General features: G+C 34.2%; 2 protein-coding genes across 7 annotated transcripts in view; both read left to right on the forward strand.

Moving 5' to 3' along the window:
* Positions 1-9,769, forward strand: part of LOC149807390 (solute carrier family 35 member E1 homolog) — a 43,576-nt gene extending 33,807 nt beyond the window's left edge. The window contains exons 6-8 of one of the 4 annotated variants that reach the window (XM_089966171.1): positions 995-1,110; positions 2,973-3,056; positions 6,668-9,769. In XM_089966171.1, the coding sequence (XP_089822297.1) occupies positions 995-1,110; positions 2,973-3,015 (159 nt within the window). In that variant the 3' untranslated portion in view covers positions 3,016-3,056; positions 6,668-9,769. Of the gene's footprint in view, positions 1-994 lie in introns of all 4 variants that reach the window. The other 3 variants (XM_089966154.1, XM_089966163.1, XM_089966146.1) reach the window with 3 other exon arrangements.
* A 9,752-nt stretch (positions 9,770-19,521) lies between these two features.
* Positions 19,522-23,816, forward strand: part of LOC149807391 (uncharacterized) — a 63,941-nt gene continuing 59,646 nt past the window's right edge. Inside the window, exon 1 of one of the 3 annotated variants that reach the window (XM_089966184.1) lies at positions 19,522-20,146. Coding sequence is in view for 1 of the 3 variants with exons in the window: in XM_089966196.1 (XP_089822322.1) it covers positions 20,134-20,146 (13 nt within the window). In the remaining 2 variants the exon portion in view is untranslated. The remainder of the gene's footprint in view (positions 20,147-23,816) is intronic. The other 2 variants (XM_089966196.1, XM_089966189.1) reach the window with 2 other exon arrangements.

Below are 23,816 nucleotides of genomic sequence, written 5' to 3' on the forward strand. Positions count from 1 at the left end.
GGGGTTTCCACCAGAAGACTGATGTCTTGTTGGTCCTAAATGTCTTGTTGGTCCAAATGAAAATGGTGCCAATCTGACATACACAGCATCTAATTTGAAAATCTTGTTATTGATGAGGAATATCAGAGGTGGTTTCAACACTCAGCAACAAGAAAGGAAGAAATGGTCTTATCTAGAAATCCTGGAAATTCTTTTCAATCCATTGATTGTCATCCCCTTCAAGGGACTCATGTATTCACAATATAATGCCTGGTATACCATTCAAATAGAAATGTTGATGTTGATTCCAATCAGATATGAATTGTATAAGTGGTGGGTCCAAAAGTTTTTTCTATCTTGATACCTAATGTTGTCATTAGATACATCAGGATGGGAGAAAATAATTTCTATTATTTGAACAGTCTATGTTATTGTTGGGTTGGTTGAAGTTTGTAGGTTCCAAGGTTTTCTTTTTGCGCATATCCCTTGAGTTGATCTTTTATTTTCACTTGAAATTCCCTTTTGATTTCACCTTCATATTGTGTGCTTCAGGGGTGACAGTCAATAAGTAAGCTATGTTAAACGTGTTATGAACTTTGCACTTACAAATTTTGGACCCCAAGGACACATATTTGCATAGATTACCATTGGAATCAGACATGGTTTACTATGTGCAAATGTTTGCTGAAACACAAAGAATTTTAGCCCAAGTGTGAAAATTAAGGGTTCAAAATCTTTCCATCTTCTTTGGCAAATGTTAGCATGTAATGGAATTAATTATTTTCGATTTACCTCCAAAACTGACAAGTTTTATATCAGTTGAAAAACTGCTTTCAAGCATCACTTGCAAATCTGATTTGCATGTATTAAATACGTGGAACTGACTTGGTCATTGAAGAATTTTGCCCTAAGAAATGCCTGTTTGTAATTATTTGCATTATAATAAGAGGTTACATTGTATATGATATATTTTTAATACTAGATTCCCACAATGTATATATTTTCACATTTTCAGGCCAAATTCGATCAAAATGAGAAGGCCAGACGACAGAGGTTGTTACCCTATGTAAAAAGTGAGGGAGCACTGACTGCTGCCAATGGTGTTCATGGTTTACCCCATTCAAAATCTGAGTATGATACACACATACAGAATGGCATACTGCCATCACATTACTCACATCTACTTTGGAACAATACTGTAAATACAGAGCAAGTCAAACTCATACCCCCAGTGCATGAAGAGAACAGAAATTACAGCCGAATTTTAGAAAATGAAGAATTACATTCCAGAGGTGTTCATTTTGTTTGAAACTTGCAGTTTTCTTAAATATACTTTAACAGAGCAACTTTTGTTGTTTTTGTAGGTACTTTGCTGATAGCCATAAAATCTTATCTGGTATTTGTAAAAATCATGGCTGATATCTGTAATACTGTTGAGACTGTCCAATAGGACTACCATTTAATTAGAATAAGTAAGATTAATTCTCTTGGTTTCTTTTTCTTGATATATGCATATTACAAGATTTTGTTATTGATCCTAATCAGATATTGGCTGTTGATACAGAATGTGTTTATTTTTAGAAAGTTTCTTTGCAAAATATGATTTTTTTCCTTTCACAGCCACTTTAATAATTTGTATACACCTGTAACATAATTCCCTATTCTATTTAATAGTGTTGATCCATGTACAATATAATCCTATCTGCAGACAGTATAGACCTAGTTCTGCTATCCCATAATTCATCACTTGATCAGATTGTCTGCTCAGTCTGAACAATTTTATCTTGTTCTGATGCAGATAGAAAAACTTGGACTTACAGAAAGAGACTCAGAGGTAACTGTAACTGTCATACAGAAGAAATTTGATGAAATCGTTGAGTGTTGCTTGTGATAGGACTAAATCTGACTTGTGGATATATCATGAGTAGCCTTGATTTGAGTGCATATCCTGCAAGCATCTACTGACAGTGAAACATGGTCATTTTCTTAGCATAATAAACTTCCACCCAGTACAACAGAAGTGTTTTGATGTGAACTCATTTAAGAAACATTTTGATGATGTACCACACAAGAAAAATTTAACTTTTAAAAAGAAGATGGTTTATTTTAAACCTTTTGATCCTATATTTTATAGGTACATATATTTGTTGCTTTTCTTTTATATTTTTTTAATAGCTTTTTGAGATTTTAACATTTTGAGCTGTTATACTTCATCTTGTAGACTTGGTGTTATCTAATTGTTTTTACATTACATTTTTATAACAGCTATGAAATGGTTCTGTTCGACCATTATTGTGCTGATGTGCTGTCAAACCCTGTACATACATACTTTCTAAATTGGTAAATTTTGTTTGGCAAAGATCTTGTTAGATAATTATGCTAAAAATATATCCTTGTAAAATGATACGTATTGAAAGTTACATTCTATGTTTCTGCCATCAATGAAATACATGCACTTTAAATTTTGAAAATTATTCATGCAGGTTTTGAATAAAAGATTTTTTACATTCATTTGGTTTCAAAAGCCAGAAATCATTGCTTAAAACTTTTTTATTAGTGATGACACATCATTCAGTGTTTGTAATGTGAGTTATGATTTAATAACAACATGCCTGAGGGCAGCTCAAAATGGATGCTAATTATGTCTGAGGTATTTTGTTTAGACTGTTACAGAAAAGGCAGAGGATGGGTGCATGCTATTGGTACTAATGAACACAATAGACCATGCTTTGCTGTCACATTATGCTAAGGCAAAACATGGTCAATGCTGTTTGTATTTGGGATCATGTTATACATGGATAATTACATCTTCAGTAAATTTAGAATTAAAATAACAAAATTTATTAACATTTTGATATTCAGTCCTCATTTTATTGACCTGCTGCCTATTCCAATGATTTGCATTGGTGTAAGAAAATCAAATGAATTCATGTTGTACTCCACCTTTTTATGCCAGGGCAATGTTTTACTAATTTGTCTAATCATATTTATAGGGTAGCTGAGTGGTCCAAGACACTAGCCTTTACAGAGGACTGACATCTCATCTCAGTCAACAAGTCTCCATTTGGCTAACAAGGGTACATGAGAAAGCTTGCTAGTAGCTTTCCTTGGGTCACATATTTTTCTTCAGGGGTTTTCCCATGTTCTTCCTTCACCAAATATACTGGCATCCAGGGTTAGCCTATCTTGAGCTGAAAAATTACATTGAACCCACAAACCATATTTACAGTGATACCCTCTGTATGGCACCTCAGTATAGGCTGGCCCTTGAAAAGCATGCAAGTATGATTATGTATCTTGCTTTCGGGATGAATGTAGTCATGATATTGAACCTGCATAAGTAAAAGGCAACCATACAATGTGGTACACATTTATGGCTCCCCATAACAGCATTATAGTGAGGGATCACTATATGTTGCCCTAGATTTCCTTTGTCTTTCACTGAGTGTACAAGAGACCAGTGTTTGGAAGCAAATAATTGATTTTGATTTGGTTGGATACCATTATAACTTTTGAATCTATTGCATGCAAATAATTAAGAAATTTGATTTCAGGGTTTCACCTTTCATATTCTTCTTAAGAAGAAATATTAATAATTTGAAAACCTTCATTGTAAATGTTGTTATCATTATGCCAGAATTTTAGTCTTCAACTGAGCAACAGGTGCTATGTTATGTTAGGACATACACAAGTACTTTATTGTACTGATTTATCTAGTCATCAGATGTTTTTAATGTTCATTTAGTTTCTGTTTGATTTCAGACTGACTCTTTTCCTTTTTTTCTCATGATGCTTTTGGTATTCTGAGTATGTGTTCATTAGTATAAGAAGTTGAATATATTTGGTCTATCATCTTTTGTTAATATTAATGACAATATTTACATATCTACTGGAAATAGTTACTTTTGTAAACTTGGCTCTTTCTTGTTATATCACTCTTCATAATAATAGCATAGTTCAAGATAAAATGCAGTGTTGCTATAGACCTCGTGACCAGAACGAAACCATTGTTCTTGAATTGGCCTATCAAAACTAGGACAATATGGATTGAAAGAAAACAACATGAAGCTTAGTTTTATATCTGGATTTTTTTAAAGCATAATTATTTAGCAAATTGAAATGCACAAATGCCATAAAGTGAACAAATATGTCTAATTTTCTTTAAATTTAATACATATGACTGGTATTTTGACCTTTCCCCTCCCCCATCACATGTGCACAAAATCATCATAATTCAAGCTACAGTGAACATTAGCACATAATTGAGGTAGCAGTTATGGATCCCATCATCTACATTATTACTATATATTTAACTGTTACGTCATTTATCCCCCTGACACATATCACACTTACCCACAATCATTCTTTGGTTTAGTACATATAATTGGTAGTTCTGTACACGATGTAGTTGGTCATGGTTGATCATTGTAGACCCCCAACAGCCATGATATAGAGAGAGAGAGAGAAAAAGAGAGAGCGGGAAATGTAATGTAAAAAGAAAAAAGAACACCAGTAAGTAATAGTTTTATTAATTTATGTGGATTTGAAACCAGTCATATATGTCACATATGTGCTTCATTTGACCAAGAAGATTACTGGACCATAATGAGACACAACCCTTAGGATTAATTGGACTAATGATTTCATAATCTTTTGGATTAATTAGACCATAAAGGATACACAACCATTACAGTTAAGTGGATCATAATGAGTACACAACCATTAGGATTAATTGGACCCTAATGAGTATACAACCGTTAGGATTAATTGGACCCTGATGAGTACATAACCCTTAGGATTAATTGGACTGATGATTACACAGCCCTTAGAATCAGTTGGACAATAATGAGTACACAATCCTTAGGATAACTTGGACAGCAATGAATACACAACCCTTAAGATTAATTGGACCATAATGAGTACACAACCTGTAGAATAACTTTGACCGTAATGAGTATTCAACCCTTAGGATTAATTGGACCATAATGAGTACACAATCAATGGGATTAATTGGACTAAAATAAAAAAGTGTATTTAACTGATATTAAGAACAGTATTGTGCAGATATCTAAATTTTGTATATTTGCTAACCTTTATTTCATATTCAAATTTTGTTTGATTTTTTTTTGTCAACCATTTTTTTGTTTAGTTCTTACATTTTTTATTTATAAGAAATACTTGTTAATGCAATAAAAAAAATACTCAGTTTACATATCAGTGGTGAAGATATTTTTTTTTTAATTTATTAAGAACTCTAAACCAGCCCTTTTAGTGTGGACCAATAATTTTTTTAATGGATTTTTATATTTCAGCAGGTGCTGGCTTTAAGTCCAACAAGTTCTGAGCATTCATTTCAAACACTGTAAGCCCAAGTGTGTGTCTACTTTTTTAAATAATACATAATTCCCACTCTCCATTCCCACCCTAATCATAAGACAACCTTACCCCACCTTTTTGAATTCATGCATCCTGTCCCAGTCATACTGCAGCTCCATGCTTTTCTAATTTACAGATTTCTAATCCATTTCAAACCCCAAACCCCTTTCATAAAACATCCCTTCTCTCCTCTTATTTGTATGGTCCTCTTCCACCACATCCTTTGGTGTAGCTCTTTATCTAGAAATGTTGAAATTCATTTTCAAACAGATACTGCATTTAAATCATTACTCTATTTTTAAGTTGGTTCACTAAGTGTTTGATAAGGCATGCTAAATTAAAAATGGATCTACACATGTACATATGGGCTTGACCCAGTAGCTTTTGTCCTTGTATGCGCCACCTTGACAGTGGTAGGGCAGATAGTGTTATCCTTGTTATGTCTGTCTCTGCACTGGTATGTCCATCCATCTATCACACCATGGCTAAGGTTTGTGTTTATGTCATTTCATGCTCAGTGGGAGGGCATCTGTGTTCCATTAACATATTTCTGGTTTTTGACAGGAATAACAAGACCTTTTCCTAATCATTTTACACCATTTTATGTTGACCTAGCATCAGTTAATACATATGTTCTAACATGAAAGTTTTCTTTAATATGGTTGAGTTATAATAATTGATCTTAATTACTGTTTATGGTTATATTATAATTTCTTTATCTAAATGCTAACTCTTCAGCCTAGATGTATTTGTTTATGTACAAATGTTATTTGTTATACTGTATGTGTTGCATGAAGTAATTATGAAATTCCAAATGACAGTTGATCCTCATATATAAGTACATGCCAAACAAGGTGAAAATATAAACAAATTCTTTGATTTTTATTTTTTTAAATATGGGTGATAGACAAAATCACAAACATTGCCTAACAGTTGTTGTACATGCATTCTAACAAAACTTTTCATGCAGGTATAGACTTTTGCTTTCATGGTGGTCACTGTTAAGCTAATAATTTTGCTGTGTGCTTTTCATTGAGCAGTCATCTAATACTGGAAAAGACATTTCTTAGATTTCCTATTAACCATGTTGATGCTGGAAACACACAATCACATGAAAAGAAAAACAACCTACAAGCCACTTTTGGAAAGAGATTTCTTCATTTTAGCAAAGTTGTCTGCTTATTAATGATTTTGCATTTTGTATATAAAAAAACAAGGAAAGAATAAAATATGAACTCAAAAAATAGCCAGTAAGTCTGATATTTATTTATTTATTTAAAATTAATTTATTCTATTGTTCTTTCATATGTAGTGTCCAAAAGGGTGTGGGTTGGGATCTTACAATCAGACCAGCCTGCATTGGCTATATTTGTGTCCCCTTGGTGAAGACACACCTGGCCCAAGGGCAGTAAGTGATGAACAGGGCCCCAAAGCACAAAAAATTTCATTGCAGAGTTGATTTCCTGAAAGTGCGGGCCCAAGGCAGTTGCCTCGTTCGCCTTATGACTGGGCCTGGGTGAAGAGACTTTACTCCAATTGAATTGACACTAAATAACCTTCTTGTGTTGCTGTGCCACAAATCAAATCATTATTTCCTTCATATTTTTCCTAAATATTTGAGAAAGATTTAAAATATATCATTGTACACATTTGTTATTGCTTAAAATGTTTACTGCATACTGCATGTTTCATGACTTTTTATTTATTTGTTGCAAAAGGAAAGCTTATCCCATGGTGTAAATTCACATTTACACAGACTACATGTATGAATATACATATTTTCAATCATATTTGCACACATGAGGATGCATAGTGCAAAAAATATATATTTTTATGATCAAAACTTTGATTGTTATAGGACACACGGTACTAATTATACGGAAGAACTGTGAAACAGTCTAGAAATGGGTGAAGAAATAATAGAGTATTTACAGGTTTGGTGGTCCATAATTGGTTAATAATGAAAATTAAAATTTTAGGAAAAATATCTTTTGAGAGCTTATCCTATATGTAATGTAAAAAAAATTTTGACAAATTTCTACTGATGCATCTTTAGCATTTTTACAGGCTTGACTCAGGAGTACTCAATACTGAAAGTAGCACCTGATTCATTTGGTGCAGAATCAATAACACGTGTTTCATGCACATGTATGTAAACAAATTGCCGCGGGTCATATGGTGTTCTCCACACATAAGCTTGCACCAAGGTTAGATGTGCAAAAAAATTATAGGTGTTATTATCAGCACCCATAAATTTTAAGTTATTGAATTTTGAATATGATAGTGTTTCCATATGTTTACCATTGGAGTGGAATTAGTACCGTGAGTCCTATACCTCATTTCCTCTTTAAACTTCTTTGGTAATTGAAAATTTTACAATCTGATTATTTGCACTACTTATGTCTAGTTCTTTAGTAACTTCCTTTAAATGCTTATTTATTTTATGTAGATTAATGTGCAGAGTTTTGCAAACCTTGTGTCAGCAGCATACAGTTTTATCTGTGGTACACCAATTTTTATGGTTGCTTTATATCCTGTATTTAAAGATCTAATGAACAATAATTCACTGGTACTGACAGTGTGTCCACCCTTCCAACTCAGGAATTTGTAGACCAAACAGATCTACTGGTATAGACAATTTGACTGCCCTTTCAACTGGCATAGACAATTTGACTGCCCTTTCAACTCATGAATTTAAAGACCTAACAAACAATAATCCACTGGTAAAGACAGTTCAGCTCATGAATTTAAAGACTTAACAAACAACAGTCCACTGATAAAGGCGATGTGGTTGCCCCTCCAACTCATGAATTTAAGTAACAACAAAGTGGTAACATTTTGCACTGCCACAAATATACATGAATTTGCAGTATTATTCCTTATAATTTTACAGAGGTTGCAATGCTCCTTCATGAATAATTCTGACATTATTACAATATTCCTTGCATAGTGCATGCAGACTTCTTTGCAGTGTAATTCCAGAAAATCAGGCATTTTTTCGATTACACAATGGAGATCAAATCAGCAAATTATTTAAGAACTATTTGTTCCTAGTTACATAAACTGCGCCAGTGACCTAGTGGTTAGAGCATCCACTTCAGATGCAGGGGGTCATAGGTTCTAACCCTGGCCGAGTCATACCAAAGACTTATAAAAATGGGTACTAACAGCTACCTCGCTTAGCACTTGGCATTAAGAGGTTAAGTGTTAGGACTAGTCAGGATAATGTATCTGGGTGAGACATCATGCTACCTGTCTGCAGCATGATGCCCCCAGTGTAAACGTTACTATAAACTGCCACACTGCAGACATCATAGTGATATGATTGAAAAATTGTTAAAGCTATGTTAAAAATCCAGATCACACACACACACAAATAGTTACATAGTGCAGTACATGTGTTTCTGTCACCAGTAGAAAAGATCTGCTAACTAAAAAACAGGTACTTAACATAGTATCTTTCGACTTCCAAATGAAGTCTCTATTTGAAATAGTTTTATTTGTGTTGTAAGTTAAAACTTTTTACATTAAAAGTTAAGAGAGATCTTTGATGAATATGTCTTTTTGTTCACATTAGTGACTGAAGTACTTAAACATAATATGTGAGCTTTCAATGGATATTATTATGTATAAATGCTTCCAGTATCAACTCAGATTTTAGAAATATTCACTTTTAACAGGTTCTTCTGTTATGCTGGATAATTTTGGTAATTTGTGTTTTTCTAGCTTTGAAAACAATGTTTATATTTTATTTCTATTTAATACATTTCATTTGTTCCTTATTGGTATATACAAGAAAGAATAAAGGAAGTAAAAAAATTATTATGTATAATATATCCTGTTCAGGATCAGCTCTGATTTTAGGAATGGCCATTTTGAAATAGGTCCACGGTTATATTGGATCATTGTTGTAATTTCTGTTTTTCTCACTTTGAACAAAATTATGCTTATATTTTATCTCTTTGTAACAAAGTTCATTGGTTTCTTTTAGAAACATGAAAGAAAAAAGGAATATTTTTATTTGTACAAGTATTTCGTCCTTAGGAAACTTGGATCTTAATTTCAAGTTGCTTGCATAGTTCAAACTGTGCAGTCACAAGGGTATATGATTTGATAATGCTTTCAAAGTCATTTATATTTCCTCAAGTGCTGAGATAGATAAAAATATAATGGTGATAATGATTTCACAGTTTATGTCATTCAACAAGCTTATTTTATTTTTAATTACTCTTCTTCATATTTTGAAAGAAAGAATGCTCTTACCAAAGAAGTGTTCAAGTTGTCAAACTTAATGAATATCACAATGCTTATTTGTTAATGTTGTTTAGATACTATTATAGTAATTTCTAAGTGGATCAAACGAAATAAGGGAAACTTTTTGTACTGTTGATGAAAAATAAAAATGTAAACATTTCATACATATTCAATTCATTTCATTAATTATGCCCACAAGAAAAATGGCAGGAGGCAGCATGATTGAATGTGCCTGTCCTGAACCATGTCTCTCATCATTTGAGCAGTCAACTCCACCTACAGATTTCTTGTCATTTGTATGCAGCTTTGCAGTTATTACAGGGCACACAGTACTATGGTATGGAAAAATGGGAACCAGCCTGGAAATGGGTGAGCCTAAAATAGAATATATATGGATTTGGTTGACCAGGATTGGTTAATAATGTAAGTTGTGTTGGAGGAAAAAGAATCTTTTCAGTGGCTTATCATAGTTGTAAGTGGAAAAAAATAGAGACATTGTTTTATTGATGGTATTTCAGTTTTAACAGTCTTGAGTTTGGAACACACATTACTAAAATTAGCACCTGACTCTTTGGTGCGGAATTGAAAGCACATGTTTCAAACACATGCAGGCCCAGAAAATGCAGCAGCTCATATCTTTTCCTCTACACAGAAGCTGACATCCAGGTTTCATCTATACTGATAAATATAGGTTTGATCATGAGCACTCAAAAATTTTAAGTTACTGAAATTTTAATATCATGGTGTTTGCATTGGTTTACTATGGGAACTGAATTAGTACCGCGAGTCCTACAGACATATTGGAAATGTTCATGTTATATTATGAAGGTGCAAAACTCAAATTTGTTCGTTAAAATATACCTTTTTTTAATTTTATGATTCCTAATTTGCTTTGCATTGAAATTGTTTTGAGACTGTGCATTGGAGATATTTAAGATGCACTGTGAGTTTGATAAATGAACTGTGAGGAAAATTATGATTTTCTTTTACTTTTACATCATTAATTTGAATGTTACACCATTGTGCTTCATATTCCATACACCATCCTTCTGTATTTTTTATTTCATTACTCAGATCTTTTCTCCACCCAACTTCCAGTATCTTCTTAAGTAGGATAAACTTAGATAATAATTTCGGTCACCTCAGTAGACCAAACCTGCATATTCTGTTGGTGTCTGATATTCTCCAATAGACAATAAAATTGAAAATGGGTGACTTAACTTTCAATTGCTTGTTCTTTTAATTTTTCACTGTTGCCTTGAAAAAACCTAAAGATAGCATGAAAATCAAAACAGAAATAAAATATGAAGTTACATTCATATTAGTTTATTAAATTCTACTTTACTTCTGACTTCATTTCACTAGATAGCAATTTAGTTGTGAACATTGTTCTTTTAAAGTTGATATCTTTAGCTCTCTAAAATGATCTTCTTCTTTCCTAAGTAAATTATTTTTAATAAAGTATTAGAAATAAACATTATTTTGTCACAGAAAGTGCTGAAATAGGTTTTATGTGTTTTTCTGCCATTTCTGTGAAATTACATTACCTGTGTTGATATTTGGCATTTTCTGATAGCACAGATCATAGCTAGATGTTTTTGTCCGGTAATTTCCACTTGTAATCTTTATTGATTTTGATTCTCTCTACCTCCGTTTTTGAAATGGCATTTATTTGCTCACCTCGCTGTAATGCCAAATGATCTTTGGGTTCTTTGTCCATCATGCATCAGCCATCATGTACTGTCCATTCACAATTGAATTTACAACATCCCTTTCAAAACCGCATGACCAGTTTGTGCATGGTTTTACAAGGAGACATTCTAACATCAAAACCTTTAAAATTTATTCAGTGAATGCCAACCCATCAATCAGTATGACTACCATTACTAAAAACTGTTAAGCATCATCTCAAAAACTGCTTTAGAAAATTTGACCAAAATTGACAAGAAGTATTCTGGCATAAAACTCTCTGCATTTGGTATAAGATGATATTCATCCACTAAAGAATTTGGCCACCATTGCTAAAAATATAAAAGCTATTAAACAACTTATTTAAAACCAATCCGAAGTGTTTGACCATTTTTGAGAAAAAACATCCTGGCAAAAAGGTCTTTCAGATGCAGCCACCATTACTATAAATAAAATTCAAAACCACAGGTTCATTTCAAAAAGTTCTCTGTAAAATTAATCAGATTTGACAAAAGTATTCAGTTTTTCCAGGCTTTCAGAATTTATACAAATGATGCAAATTTGACATCAAATATGGCCACCATTACTAAAAATAGATAATCTTTCAAATTGCTTAAAAATGTCACTCAATAGAATTTTACCAATTTTGATAGCTGGCATCCTAGCTTGAAGGCCTTTCACATCGGTACAAAGGATGAGTCCACCATCCAATAGCACCCCCTTCCTAAAAATGGAAACAACTCAGTTATGCGACTTTTTTAAATAAGAAAAATGCTTAATATAACAGAATTTGACAAACTTAGAAATATCTTGGCATAGAAGCCTTTCAGTAATGGACATATGAGGATGTGCAATATGGATACAATGTAAAAACTAAAGAACCATTGTTTCCATAATATATGATATTAAAAGAAGTGTACAAAATTTCTACTAAATGCATCCTACAGACCAAGTTTTTTGGTCATGTGCATATGGCTATTATACAGATGTGAGCCAGGTGAACAGTCTCATTCCTACATGGTCCTGTTGTTCTTGGAACCTACCAGCATGCATGCCTGATAAGTCAGGATCATTTCTAGGAGCATATTACCATACATGTCTGGGATCACATTATCTTTTCTTGAAACCTGCCACCATGCATGCCTGGTAAATAATTATCACCTCTTGGAACAGACCACCATGCATATCTGGGATCTCATTATCACTTCTAGGAACCTACCACCATGCATGCCTGATAAATCATTATCACTTGATAGTTTATATGTCTCAAAAATGTATCTTTCATATGTTTTATTTATTGCAATCATATTGGGAGTTGAGATTCACCTCCAAATTGGAGTACTTCCAGCAGAGTTCCTAAATACACATTGTCAGGACTTATTTTTATCATTCTCAGTGTGGGCCTATAATGATGATCATTACCATCTGAAATACAGACCCAAAAATATTTTTGAAGCATACAGTATGCTTTTGTATTGAATACTTTAAGATAGTGGATGCTTTGTTCAAGTACTTGCATGCAGGTTTTAAATAATTCTATTCATAGCTGCATAAAATAATACAAGAATAAATTAATAGTTGCATAACCTTTTAATGTTTGCATTATTTATTGATCTCTCTGTATAGAGTAAGTAGAGGGGCATGTAATTAATCAGTAAGACTGGAAATGCAAAGCTCTTGAAGAGGTTGTTTTTATTGCTTTAATGTTTGATGGAGTTGGATGTCTATGTCATAGCTTTTTGCTCACCTGGCCCTAATGTCGACAGAGTTAATGGTATGGTCCCATGTCCATAGTACATTCGCTGTTGCTATTTACAACTTATTCTCAACAAGCAGTTGATGTATTTGAATTTGATTTTACATGTAGATTTCAGACATCAAGGTCTTTCACATTTGCAAGATTTATACTGATCTGTCATCCAATATGGCTAACATTATTAAAATTAGAAAAACATATATACAACTTCTTTTTTTAAAAAAACCCTAAAAACATCCTGATAGATTTGAGAGAAAGCATACTAGCATGAAGGTTATATTTGCTCAAAATCATGCCAGTCTGTCCTAAAATATGGCCATTATTGCTGTAATTTTTTTTAATAGAAAAACCCTTAAATTACTTCCTAAATTTGCTAAACGGAAATTTACCAGATTTGAAAGGGAAAAAAAGCATTCTGGCACAGGTAATTTTATGTCTGTACAAATTATGCCAATATGTTGTTAAATATGACTGATATTACTAAAAATGGAAACAATGTTTTAAACAAATGATTCTCAAAAACTGTTCAACAGAATTTGTCCAAATTTGATAGAAAGCATTCTGGCTATCTATGTTTTAGACTTTTACAAACTGTGCTGATCGACAATCAAATATGGCCACCAATACCAACAGGAAGAAAAACGTCTTAAAGACTTCTCAAAATAGTCAACAACCTTTAACCAAGAAGAGAGAAAATATGGTATAAAGGATTCGAAGTTTTATAAAAAATAATTATTCTGACCCTCCATCAGGATTGACCATAGTTACAATTCAAAAAAAAAAAACAGAAGAAAAAGAACTTTAAACGGTTTATTTCGAATCTGACCAATTTAGACATAAAACATTTGGATATAAAAGGGCTTTTAAATTTATACAAATTATGCTGATTCGCCTTCAAATATGTCCGCCATTAGTAAGATCAAGCACTCCCGTCAATGACTTCATCTTAAACATCACTTAACAGAACTTCACCAGATTTTGGAATAAATTGATTTTAAATAATATATTAAAAAAATATATAATTTTTTAACATTTTCAACAAAAAAAGCAATTAATAGAATTTGACATTAGATAGAAAGCGTCCAACCCCGAAGATCCCACACGTTTACAGAAATGATGCTGATCTGCCATGAACTATTGCGACTTTTACAATTGCACAGCCTTAACTCAAAATTTGACAGATGGCGTCCTAGCACAAAGGCCTTTATTAGACAACTAATACTGATCTGCAGTCAAATATGAATGGAAATATAAAAACTATAGAAACCATTACATGTTTGTTTTCATAACCTATGCAGTTAATAGCGGTGGAAGAAATTTCTACAGAAAGCATCTTTTTATGAGATTTCTCGGTCAACTGCTCTTGCATTTGGCTTTTAGGCAAATGTCATCCATGTGAGCCAACTCAGCCTTAAATGGTCCACTTGTTTCAAAATATTTTTAGTATTGTTTAAAATGTTGAGTGCTTTTTTTCAACAACAAAAAATGTTATCACTTCTGCCAAGTTTCGCACCACAGTCCTTTCGATTTTTATTTGTGTGCTTTGCGTTTTCGCCATGCAGCCTTTCTAGTAGCACAAGTACGCTATGTACAATTTATTTAGCAATAACATATTGGTAGACGTCTTTTTTTCATCTCCATTTATTTGAGTGCAAGTAGTAAGATTCCAAATAGCACGATAGTAGGATATAGCTGTTGAGCAGGTAACTAGAGTACTGGAATATCGACTCTCGATATTTTCTCGCTGTATTGATTTATCTATGCGTGGGCACCGCCTGCATTAAAAACGATGTCAATATTTTCATTTTTCACAATACACAAGTACCTACTGTGAGTACCATAAGAGGAACCCTTCAGGCCACATAGTCATGAACATTTCTGAATTTAAAACTGACGTGATGCTAAAATGTTAAAACATTTGTCTTCTATAACTTCACGTGGAAAGAAGCTAAACTCACGAACACTGCTTCACCACTAAAACATTTCTGTTTCTATATTCATTCCTAATTTTACTAGTATTGGAAAACTTAAATCATGATGTTTCAGCTTTTAGTTAGATTGCAAAGCAATTCTAATTTCTGCCTTGTGGTTGACTATGTCTGTCCAGAAGTCCCTATGGCGTTTACAAAGGTCAAAGTTAACGTTCTCTTATATTATTGCTTGCAGAATCGCATTACTTGGTATGCAAATGTCTCATGAAGCTTGCTACAGCCATCAGTGAAATCTAAAACACCGTGACTTAATCTCGTGGTATGCAGTCCGGTCAGATTAGTAGTTTTCTTGTTAAATTTTGAGTCTGATTTCGATTTTTCGTCTTGGGCTGTTTCGTAACCATGGGGCTCTGATCTAAAGAATCAAGATCAATACCATTTGAAATATGGCTTCTAGACCATTTCATTTTCACTTCGTATCAGTTTGTTGCATATTGTTTGCAGCTTTATTATATGGCTTTAAATGTAAACAAACAAAACCATTGGACAAATCTTTCATCCGTAAATCTCATCCTAATTAAACTATAATGACGTGCATTTCGGAAACTTTGTATTTCAAGTATTGTTTTATTTTTTGTTTCATTTTTCGATGAATCTATCACGGTAGGCCTCTTATTCTGGAAGCCTTTGAACACAAACATCAAGCTCTAAAAACTAACATTCAGTTACTTTTTGATAAGCATAGACATGTAATCATTTAACGCTTAGGATCTTAATACCTTTGGCTTCTTTTTAGTGTTCAAAATATCAATGTCTTCTGTGTGAATGGTTTAGTTTAATCTCGAGTTATTTGTTGGAACGAAGTTTTGAGAATATGTGACCTGGATGTTCCAAACACATAAGAGTTTTTAATCCAGCTTTAATAATAGTACAGTTCGGTTACTGCTGGTGAGTTAGAGAATAAGAATGAGTCAGCACTTCCATCCATGCATATTTGGAAAAAATAGATGTATACAGTTAAAGGAAGATCAGCAAAGACCTGGTTATATAGTGCTCCGAGAAAAGTGTGGTGGTAAAATCATACAGGTGAAAAATTGCAAAAATCTTCAGCAAGAAACCCCATTTTTATAATAAGAGACCCAAATGGGCCTGAAATGGCTGACCAGGCAACCAATTCATGCGCAGCTGGTCAAAAAGTCAGGATTAATTGGATAATTTTTTCTGTTGATTGTTATGAAACAATTTTATCGGGGTTTCTCTGTGCTTTGTATATTCATCTATATTTGTAGGCATATCATTGTCATTTGACCAGTCTTGAAAGGCCTCTAGGACAGGACACGTTCCGTTAAAGCTGGTCCATTTCTGTTGAGCACTTGTGTTTGTTTGTGTTTCTATAGATGAAGTTATGTAAATGTTTTCCAAGACATATTTCACAAACTTCGGCCGTGCTTGATGACAGATCGGAATCATTCGTACAAATTTGAAAGACCTTCATGCCAGAATCATTTTGTCGGATTTAGCCAAATTATGCCAAGCAGTTTTTGAAAAGTAATTTTAAAGTTTTTCTATTTTTTCTATTTTAAAAAAATAATATTGTTTTAGGGTCAAAAGGACAAAGTCACTGTCACCAACTGAAAGAAGAAAAATGATTTCCGCGAATAAGGTAAGAAAGAAACATCTCGATTTCAATGTCAAAAGGGCAACGGTCAAGGTCACTCTGAAATAAGAAAGATGGTTTGTGCACCAAAATTTGAGTTATCTACATAGAGGAATATTGGACATGGAGTATAAAGTACCATTGACTGTACTGTTGTTTAAAAATTGACAGTATGGATGAGCTGTGAATACATTATTAAACAATTGTCGCTCCAATGGGCCGCTGACCAGTATTAATGATGCTGCTACTTGTGATCTTTTCTTTGTACTACACATGTCTGGGCTCGTCAAGTGATCCAACAAGAATTCATTGTCACTATGAAATAAGAAAGATGGTTAGGTGGGTCACCTATGCAGTCAGTACCCAATTACACATGCAATCTCACATCTTTATAACTTTTATATTTCACGTCCGATTTTTCAATAAATTTTTACCACTTAAGTGTCGTCTGTTAATCATGATTTTATTCAAGGAGAAAAAGTAGATTATGACAGAATACAAGTTATATTAATTATTGGGCGAGCCAAACGTCGACTATTCAAGAGGTTAATTTCACCGCCGTAGTTATATTCATACTATATCACTTTACAAGAAGGCCCACATTTAGGAATTTACAAATTTATTAAATTGCTCATTTTACCCTTGTTCTGATATATGCATCATGTGACTTAAATATGAATTGAAAACTATTCTAGTTCCCTCTGTCGTAATTAAGAATTATTTCATAAAAATGTGCATTAGACTTTTCTTAAAATTACTGATCAAATCCTGTTTTATCTCTTCTGTTCAAGATTTTGTGCTCTTATCATAGGCTTTCATTCAGAATTAGACATAGAGATCATGACATCTCAATTGAGAAATTCCGTGTTTCTGTCGGGTTTAGGGCCCCGGGTGGCTGAATGGTCTGGTGCATTCTACCGATCATCTCTGCCGGTATGAGCTTGAATATCAGGTCGACAAAAGCGGATATATAAGAAAGCTAGGCTGTAGCGTTCCGTGGGTTGGTGGCTCTTTCATGGTTCTTCACCATATATTCTGGCTGTCATGCATAGCCTGTAATGTGCTGAATGACGATGTTAAACCCAACAGACCGAACCTAATTAAACCTGTCAGGGTTTCGACTACATGCATTAGACAATATATCTCAATAATTCCTCCTACTCTTTATCTGTCCCTCGCTTCTTTGTGTATATATCGAACGCTCGAATGTCACGAGTGCAATTTGCAGTTTTGGTGTAGGTATACTATGTTTATACATATATAATTATGTATTTGATATCATTTCATTTTCGGGGGTGGGAAGGTGTGATTTTCTTTCAACATTAATATATTTTTTTCTTTTATTTTATACCGGAAGATAATTAATTAATTTCAGCTAATACAGTATGGTTGTCTTTTTTTTTTATTTATTTATTTTTTATCTTTTTTGCTGTTGCTCTAAATCAGAGCAAGAATTTTTCACAGGCTATTTGAAAGTCGAAATGCTCCCCGCTCACAACAAAATCCCAGGTCCCCTTTCCTGGAGTCTGTGTACATAGGTTGGGTCGGCATGACGTCACAAGCATAGCGACCTACTTTCCGCCATATTGCGGAGGTGAAAACAATTGCTTAGTAACAGTACAGTAGCTTTAGTTATGTTCGATATGCAAATCATTTTAGTTTACCTGTATTTTGTTTATTATTTCTGTTTTCTGTTCAGAAGTGATGCATAGTCTTCTGTAAAAGCAGGATATAAAACCACGAATGTGTCTGTTGAATATTGTTAAAGACGTAATATATTTTAGGTTGATAAGGGTGATAGTGGTGTGTACGTGCACAGGAGTCTGACTTTTTATCAAGAAAGGACGGCGAAATCTCTGACAACATGAAATCATCTTGTCGGTAATATAAATGAACACAAGAAGTGCAAGCGTGACCAACACAACCCTCCGCTCGATTCGACTTTTCTCACGCGTCTTTTATCGCTTCAGAAACGCAAGAAAACTGAAAAACTACACATATACATTCAAAAGACAGTGACGTACGCATAACTCTCGGACGATCATGTCATGAATCCAATCCACCGAATTAACCTTTATTTTGACCATTATGGTCACAAACCCTTTCTGTTAGAATCCATTGTGTTTGATTGATTTTCTAGAGGTTGCCACCTGGTAAAATTATCTGTTGTTTGTACTGATATTTTTTTCATAACAGAAAATAATAGTGGAGAAGAAAATATGATACTTATATGAGAGATGTACTATTTATGATGATGATGCTGATGATAAAAATGATTGAGAGAAGAAGGAAAAAAAAAACAATAGGAAAGGAGAATATATTACCGATAAGATAAGCTGATTTCATGTCAGAGATTTACCGTATTTTATTGATAAAACGTCAGACTCCTGTGGTACGTGTCACGTACATGTGTAAACGGCAATATACGCCAATTAGTGTCAAGGCAATTTGAAGGCTGTTTGTTATATAGTTTGTGTATTGTACACTTTTCATTTATAAAATGAAAATAATGCAAGGCTCATAAGATTAGCTGGCCATTCTTGCAATGTCTTACGTTTACAAAGAGACGCTGGATAGCGATGCTAATGCACGATATTTACATAAACTTAAAAGTTGTGGAAATTAATGATTTTAAATTTTCAGCAAATATTTGGGTAAATTACCCAACAAAATGGCCTGAAGTGACTTGGCCTGATATTTGCAACTATCTTACAGATACACCTGGTAAGTTTGTTTTCTAACAAAATATTTTGTTGAAGTAAATTGAACACCCTTTTTCTCAAACCTATTTTTCTTTAATTAAACTATATCAAAATCTGAAATTTTCAGTCGGTATTACTTGTGATCCTAATTATTTTTGAAAGTTCTCATTAATTTATATTTTTCCATAATTATTATTCTTTATTTGTCCTATTAAATCTTAGGCATATTTTAAAATGTTGTACAAATGTCACCCACACGTTCCTAAAGTCCCTATAACAATGGCGGTCGTTTTCACCTCGGCGGTCGTAACTATGCACTGAAAATGCCCGGATGTGAAAAAGTGCCCGGATTCCCGACCCAACCTATACTTACAAGTTACGGTGTAGAATCTGACAGTATGGCCGTATTTGTTCGTGTACCATATTTTTAATGTAAAGATACATGTACTTTACTAAGATTTTTTTCTGTAACGTCGTTGCATTCAACCTGACCTTCCGGCGCATTATGCGATGGCGGATTTAAGTCAGTATGCACTCTAGTCTAACCAATAATCGTACACAGAAGGCTTGTGCAATAACCTTAACAAGTCGAACACGCACAATTAACATACCTTTACCTGTATTGACACACCTGAGCGAATTTGAATCGGTTACAGGTAGTAATCAGTGCCTACTTCCTTGCGTGTGTATATCTGCTGTTGTGAAACTTTGAATATATGATATTTACACGGATTTGCCAGTCGGAAATACTCCATAACTTATCCAATTCGCCCGAAACAAACAGCCAAAATGTTGACTACAGGTAAGTTTTTACAGTTATAATTGGCAAACAGCTAAGTTTTAGCAAGCCTGTGGGTAGGGACAGACCTTGTAATTTTCGGATAGGTGGGGCAGACCAGCTTTCTATTCTAGCTTTTTTCTTTCGCCTCAAGATATTTTCTTTGTTTCAACTAATGGATCTAATTAGTTCTTGTATTGTTTATGTCTTTCGCAAATCAAGGCATGAATTGTTCTTTTTTTCTATTAAAAAACGGGGGTGCATCAAGAACAAACTGAACTATGTTATACAGTAGGAATAATGGCCTTGTGCCTTTTCATACATGAATTGATTGATTCTAGTCCGCAGCGCGTGAACACATTCCCACATTCTTATCAAAAGAAAGATTAACACTATGACAGACTGCTACGTGTTGTCATTCTTTCCGCTTACAATAAATACATGGACCTGCACGCGATATCTCTATTCCAAATTTGAACCAGTGTAAAAGTAGTCAAATCCAGTTGTAGGGACCGGCCATTTTAATCTTCTGAAGGATTAGGGTTGAACTTTTTTTGGGGAAAAAAAAAAAACAACATTTCAGGCCCCCAAGTAACTTTGAAACATATTCTTGCTCAGATTTATGGGGATTGCAATAATATTATCCATTATATTAGTTTTTAAGAAATTATCTTGGAGGTAAAAGAAAATAATTTTTTTGAAAAGAAGACCGCTACTCCCCACCTCTTGAAAATTCTACCAGTTCAATCTTTATCCTAGTGTCATATCTTCATTATTGTCCTGTACTTCGGTCTTGTACTCTAACATTATTCAATGTTGTAAGCACTTTCTGACCAGGTGGATTCGACATTGTTTGGTGATAGAGGAATTGCGCATTATGTAACATACATGTACGTGCCTGTTGATATTACTGATCATGTGCACTAACTACTAGGTCGCTACTTAAATCAATAACATATGTTGGCACTATAAGTAGTTATAGGAGAAAATATGGCCACTGTGGAAAATCGTTATTAAAAATGGTCTTGGAATTGTGGGGTCCTATGCGAATTTGAGATGAACGGAACATTATAGTATATTGACTGACCGATACTTTTTCTTATTGTCTAATACCTATTTGACAGACGAACTCTCATTATGACTGATTAACACATTTTTACTGACCAACTCTTATTCTGACTGACCAGTGCCTATACTAACTTACCAGCATCTATTATAACTGATCAGCGTCTTTTTTGACTGACCAAAGACTGTTCAAGCTAATAAATATCTCTTCTGCTTTGATTTCGATAGGTTTAAGCACATGATATGCTACACGTGAAGGCAAGTATGTTTAGTGGAGGAAAAATCCAGTTAGTACCACAAACCCACAGAAAGCTACTGGCACGCTTTCTCACATACCAACATTAGTCGAGTCGAGACTCGAACTCACACAGACAGCGGTGAGATGTGTGAGTTTTCTGTAAAGGCAAGCGCCTAAGATCCATGTGCCTCTAGTACCTCTTAAGACTGACCAATTCTTATCATGACTAGCCACTACATATTGCGACCGACCAACTCTTAATGTGATTGACAAGGACCTGTTCTGATTGAAAATATTATATTCTAACTGACCAGCAGAGCAGCAGGGAGGGTGGGCAGACTTTTTTGCCCAAAATGCCCCAAAATAGCCATTTTTCACTAGGGGGGGGGGGGGGGGGTATCTCGATTTTGTAGCCGATAAAACACAAAATAATAATCCTCGACAAGGGAAGTTCTACAGACCAGGTGGCACAGACTAAATTAAGCCTTCCAGACAAATAATTTCCGTAGAACCCTCAGAATTCAAAAATAACGCCTCCTACGAAAAATAATCCGCAAAATTCCCCCCAAAATTGCATTTTCGGGCATAAAAAAAATAGCAGCTTTTTTGGGGGGGGTGTGGTAAAATTTGTTTGCCGTAATTGACCATAATTTCATTATGGGGGTTGCAATTTTATGAGTAAATTTGATCAAGACCGACTCGATATCTACTACGCGGATCATGAAGATTAATCGTGACAAATCCGTGCGGAGTCGCTTGAGCGTGACTAAAGAAATTTTTAAACTTATTTATATCCATGTCGCCATTGCACCAAGTTTGATGAATATTTCTTAGCGTGTGAGTATCAACGCCATTGAAAACTGATAAAATATTACAATTATCTCTAATTACCTTTGGAATTTGCGTATATCGCTGCGTCACGTAAATCACATCGGTGTTCTTGTGTCGGCCGCGCGAGAATATCCTGGCCGGATTAGTTTGCTTATCCAGCATCACATCGTCGAAAACAACAAGATTATTAGTATCGCCATCTAAACTTTCTACTGATGGAGTTTCATTGATATCCGTTATAAATTCTATTGTGCCATCCTCAGTATTATCGCTAAATTCTTTTAGTACCTTATAACATCGCTGATCATCTACGGACGGCGCAACTAAATATAATTTGTCCCATTTCAACCATCGCATTATCAAATTTAGCAATAACTGAGTTTTTCCAGAACCGGATGGTCCAATAATTATCATTCTAATCGAATTCGGTAGTGCGTCGACGTGTTTTACTTGCTCGCGTTTTTTCGTGGCTGAAAAATCAATTACATTCATGTTATTAGAATATTATGGATTCATATTGTGTTAAGTGTCGCACTCGAACTGCTACGCTAAATCCAATCGAAGTCGTTACACGCAACAACAGGAATGCAATCAGAGGAGAATGTGCTGTTTGTGGAACAAGTAAATTTAGATTCGTTAAAAAAAAGATAGAACCGGAGGAGACATCACCGCCTCCATTAAAAATTTACCAGGATTGCCCTGGGCAAAATATCCCGGAGAGAAACATTTGCCAGGATACAACTACTGCGGGCCTGGCACAAGACTAGATATAAGACTTAACAGTAATAATCAACCAAATCCTGGCGAAGAACCAATAAACGCTATTGATAACGCATGCTACTATCACGATCTCGCATATCGCAGCGGAGATTTAGAACAACGACATCTCGCTGATGTGAAGCTAATTCACGCGATAAACGCCGTTCCTAATAAAAAATTCAAAGAGAAATTAGCAACCTGGCTGATAAAGGGAGCAATGAAAGGTAAATTAGTTTTAGGTGCTGGTTAATTTATAATGGAGCAAATATATTATTCTCCACGAGGATTTTGGAAAGGAAAATCAGCAATTGCCAAACTTGCCAAGGCTGCAAAAGTAAAACACTCCACCGCTGCGTTATGGTTATCAAAACAAGCTATTTGGCAAATTTATCTTCCTCCGCCTAAGAAAATACCATATGCGAGTTTCTCCGTCAGCGTCCCTAATGAAGTTCATCAAGCTGATTTAATGTTTCTTCCTCACGATACCGTTAATGGAATCACATACAAATATGTTTTGACAATTGTTGATATTGCTAGTAGATATAAAGAAGCAGAACCGCTATCAAATAAAACAGCAACGGAAATAGCAAATGCATTTGAGAGAATTTATTCACGATCTCCACTAACATGGCCGAATCTTCTCCAGATTGATCCAGGACGAGAATTTCTTGGTGCAGTTACTGCGTTAATGAAAAATAATAACGTTAAAATCCGTCGCGGTATTGTAGGTGTTCATCGCAATCAGGCCATCGTTGAAAGATTCAACAAAACACTAGCGGAACGATTATTCGGATATCAGTA

This window comes from Sinohyriopsis cumingii, chromosome 1, assembly GCF_028554795.1.
Source record: "Sinohyriopsis cumingii isolate HCF-2022 chromosome 1, ASM2855479v2, whole genome shotgun sequence".
NCBI lineage: Eukaryota > Metazoa > Mollusca > Bivalvia > Unionida > Unionidae > Sinohyriopsis > Sinohyriopsis cumingii.